Genomic DNA, 4,296 nt, shown 5'->3' on the forward strand with positions numbered 1-4,296 from the left:
ACTTTTTATTTTTCATTCGCACTTTTTTGCGTGCAAATTCTCATGGAGAAAGGTTCTAGCTATGATCAAAGGCACGTCCTACGTGCGTGACAAGATCTGCGGAAAAAACTGAAGCAGCCGCAAGTGCATATAATCTCCTTGACATTTCACTCTCCGCTAATTTGCAAGTAATCCCCTAGCGTCTCTTGCAATTAAAACTAAAAACTCTCGACCTAGTAAATAATCTCGAGCACGTTTGCTTTGGCCGACCGATAGTAAGAGTTAAAGAAGTAAAAGTATAGTTTAATTCAGTTCAACTTGGTATTTATTTGTTTTCCATTTAAGCAAAATACTCAATTTTTATAGCCATGCACCACTATAATACAAAACTTCAGGCTAAATTAAATTTAATCTATATTTTATAATTACAAGTTTGAAAAATTAATCTACAAAATTAGGAATAAACAAAGATTGTTGTTTGCAAGCCCTTAATTATTATCACTTTCGGTATAGCGCAGTTACAGCTTGTGGATTTTAGAAACAATACAAAAGAATGTGCAGATCACAATTTGTTTCCTGTGTGGGTATCTCCTTGGTTAATGTGACTTTTCTGTATTATTCAAAGGCTCAGCAGCCCAAAGATTAGTATCTTCAAAGGATCGCAGGTGAATCTGCTTCGAATGAGATTGACTTAGAATTAAAAGGGAAATAACAGTGAAAACTCCTACCTGAATGTGAAGATTGACTTCGTCGCATCGACTCAAGTAAGGAAAGTTCCCTCCACTTTTCAAATGCGCCAACTTGGCCGAGGGGTAGCTTTTGTACAGGTTTTCCCTGACTTGGGTTGAGAGAGCGTACTCGTCGAAAACGTCAATCAGAGTAATTTTCAGACCAGAGAGTTTTTGGGGTTGCACTGCACATTCCAGGCAATTTAGGGTAAGTCTTGAAGCTAGTTCTGGTTGAGTAAGGCTTTCCAGCTAAGAGGGACAAAATTACGAAAATCAAATTATAATTATCGACTTATTTGATATTGTCACTTCTTTGCAAATTAAACTGGTTTTATAACTTTTCAATTGCAAATTAAAATTATGCAGTTAGAAAGATGAATCTAAAAGGTTTCATTACACTTCTTATTAAGCCAGCTTATGAAGACCATTTATATTTTATATTTAGAAGCATAAAAAACGGTAATGTTATAGTACGCGCGACGTGTTTTTTCATAAGTTGGCAGCACTTATGCTCCCATGTAAAAGTATCACGTCGCGCGTTCGATAGTGGTTTTACGTCGCGCATACAATAATGGTTTTACGTCGCGCGTACAATACTGGTGGCGGTGTAATTTTTAAGGAAACCGATTTTATTTCCCGATCACCACGGAAACCTCTATAGCATGCGCGACGCAATTCTTTTAATACAATCCCAATTTAGGGGACTGCTAGGAAGAATAGGGGCCCTTGGGATGGGTTCAGAATGGGGCAAGACGACCTCCGGAGGGCCGTGCGCACCCTTATAGCAGGCGCGACGTATGTTTATAGCACGCGCGACGGGCCGTAAATCCAGTGAAGGGCAAAGCGAACTCAGCAGGGCGCTTTTCACCATCGTAAGAGGCGCGACGCATGGTTATAGTACGCGCGACGCATGCTTATAGTACGCGCGACGCATGCTTATAGGAGGCGCGACGCACGAAAAATTAATTATTTCAAAAGGTGTTGCACGCAGCCGGAGTTGTGGGCACCCCACGAACCGGCAACTCGGAGGTGGGCAACCCCCAAGATTAATTTTTGCAGAAGCCGCGAGCGAGGGGTGGAGGCGCAGCGAGGTCGAGGACGTGGGGAAGGCCGTGCGGAGGGCGAGGACAAAAGGGCGGCTGTGTTCATGAGGGGGCTCCGCAGGAGCCCCCTCACGATCCCCGCCCTTTTGTCCCGCCCGGAGCCGGCCTTCACCACGTTCTCGGGCGAGCGCGCCTCCAGCCCGAAGCTCGCAAACCCACAACGGAGTTGCCCACAAAAGGTGTTGTCTGCAAAGGGAGTTGTGGGCACCACACTTTTTGCTTTCTAAGCCCTTTTTGCAGACAATTCCTTTTGTAAGCAACTCCGTTGTGGGTTTGCGAGCTTCGGGCTGGAGGCGCGCTCGCCCGAGAACGTGGTGAAGGCCGGCTCCGGGCGGGACAAAAGGGCGGGGATCGTGAGGGGGCTCCTGCGGAGCCCCCTCATGAACACAGCCGCCCTTTTGTCCTCGCCCTCCGCACGGCCTTCCCCACGTCCTCGACCTCGCTGCGCCTCCACCCCTCGCTCGCGGCTTCTGCAAAAATTAATCTTGGGGGTTGCCCAACTCCGAGTTGCCGGTTCGTGGGGTGCCCACAACTCCGGCTGCGTGCAACACCTTTTGAAATAATTAATTTTTCGTGCGTCGCGCCTCCTATAAGCATGCGTCGCGCGTACTATAAGCATGCGTCGCGCGTCCTATAACCATGCGTCGCGCCTCTGACGATGGTGAAAAGCGCCCTCCGGAGTTCGCTTTTTCGACCGTCGCGCGTCCCATAGTAATACGTCGCGCCTGCTATACGGGTGCGCACGGCCCTCCAGAGGTCGTCTTGCCCCATTCTGAACCCATCCCAAGGGCCCCTATTCTTCCTAGCAGTCCCCTTAATTAAGATTGTAGTAAAAGAATTGCGTCGCGCGTGCTATGCATGTTGCCGAGGTATCGATGGAATAATCGGTTTTCTTAACAATTTTACCGCCACCAGTATTGAGCGCGCGACGTAAAACCATTATTGTATGCGCGACGTAAAACCACTATTAAACGCGCGACGTAATGCAAGTGATGCCAACTGAAATCAGGGATTTTGGGAAACACGTCGCGCGTACTATAACATTACCTAAAAAACTATTCAATTTTAATGGTTTTTATATTTTTATAATAAGATAATTACCCTGTCAACCATGAAATCAATTGAGTCGGCTATTTTGGAATCTACAATCTTGTTAGAGAAGTTTCCCATGACCATTCTTTTCAACACCAAAGATGGAAGCATCCAAAAACTGAAAGGAAAATAATTATTTTTTACTAAATTATTTTGTACCAAGAAATAAATTTTCAATCTTACTACGAAGCTGTGTCTGCGTAATTGAATATTGATGTGTCGGTGAATGAGTTGCACAGAATTAGGGAAGCAACTCGAGAGCAGTTGGATGTGTATTCGGCAAACTTTTGAGCGAGAAAGCCTCCTGTTAAAAATACAATGTAAAAAAGAAAAAGTTAGCTATAAAATTCCAACCTAATGAGGCACCAAAAATGTGGATTTTGAGCAAGCCGAGGTGATCAATAAGTTTCTTCAGCCCTTCACAAAACTCCTTTACAGTCCAGTATGCTGGGGGTTCAGCCTGAAATTAATTTACTTAATATTTGACTAATATAACTGCATTTTTTACTTACTGCAATGACCCTAAAGCCTTTGGCGTTGAGCGCCAACACTTGCTTGAAAAATACATCAGCAGTTCCGCTGGCCGGTGGAAGACATATTATTGGAACTTTAACAGATTTCGGTCCAGAGTCGTAAATTTTCCATCCCTAAAATTAAAAAAGTTAATAATGTACACGCAATAATTTCAAATGCCAAAGTTGAAACCTTTGAAGCGTCAGAGTCCACAGAGATGCGCCGCAATGGGATGCTGCTACGAAAGCTGAGATACTCTTGACTGTGAATTAGCTCGTTCGAAGAGCTCATTTTTTATGTAAATTACATAAGCAGAGCAGCTGAAAATATTCAAGCGATGTTACCATAAAGATTTGCAATTTACAGGGAGATTTTAAATTTTAAGAAAATGCGCCTCAATTGCAGGAGCATCGTCGCAGCCGTCTCAGGGCAAATAAAGAGAGAACGTGACTGTTGGTTGGTTTGACTGTCTTTTTGAGTTCATAAAAAAAGCTGCCTACTTACGCGTAATTAATACGTTGACGAACAGGAATTAATTCGTAAGAAGGTCAAGAATCTTTCATTATAAACATAGGAGCACAGTCGTCATGGGTCATATGAGCATGGATCAAAACAACGGGAAATGTAGCCAAAATGATATGTTAACCTCAAAGTATTTACCTCGCTTATTTTCCAAAAAATATAAAAATTAAATTTTAAATTAAATTTATAAACATAAAAACAAAATATTGTATACTAAAATACTTAAAAATGTTTAAGATTTTAAATTGTTTTGCAATCATTAATTTTTGTTAGGTTGCTTTACTGCGTGTTGGACCGTGCAAAAAGTTCGCAAACCGACCAAACGCGGCGCTACTTGAAAGTAGTTTGGTTTGTTTTCA

General features: G+C 43.1%; 1 protein-coding gene across 1 annotated transcript; it reads right to left on the reverse strand.

Moving 5' to 3' along the window:
- Positions 1–268: 268 nt before the first annotated feature.
- On the reverse strand, positions 269–4,069 carry LOC132205528 (maspardin-like). Its single transcript, XM_059634622.1, has 8 exons — positions 3,920–4,069; positions 3,608–3,735; positions 3,415–3,549; positions 3,257–3,362; positions 3,086–3,206; positions 2,912–3,020; positions 708–956; positions 269–650 (listed from the first exon to the last, which is right to left on the reverse strand). Exons 2-8 carry the CDS (start codon positions 3,704–3,706, stop codon positions 576–578), a joined length of 894 nt encoding a protein of 297 aa, XP_059490605.1. The 5' UTR covers positions 3,707–3,735; positions 3,920–4,069; the 3' UTR covers positions 269–575.
- Positions 4,070–4,296: the final 227 nt, after the last annotated feature.

This window comes from Neocloeon triangulifer, unplaced genomic scaffold (assembly GCF_031216515.1).
Source record: "Neocloeon triangulifer isolate White Clay Creek 2 clone unplaced genomic scaffold, ASM3121651v1 ptg000002l, whole genome shotgun sequence".
NCBI lineage: Eukaryota > Metazoa > Arthropoda > Insecta > Ephemeroptera > Baetidae > Neocloeon > Neocloeon triangulifer.

Bases quoted from the DNA above. Each gene is read 5' to 3' on its own strand.
- LOC132205528 (XM_059634622.1), bottom strand. From the start codon at position 3,706: ATGAGCTCTTCGAACGAGCTAATTCACAGTCAAGAGTATCTCAGCTTT. The intron at 3,550-3,607 runs GTTTCAACTTTG...TTTTAATTTTAG, and splicing joins TGGACTCTGACGCTTCAAAG to GGATGGAAAATTTACGACTC. The intron at 651-707 runs GTAGGAGTTTTC...CATTCGAAGCAG, and splicing joins AAGTCAATCTTCACATTCAG to ATTCACCTGCGATCCTTTGA.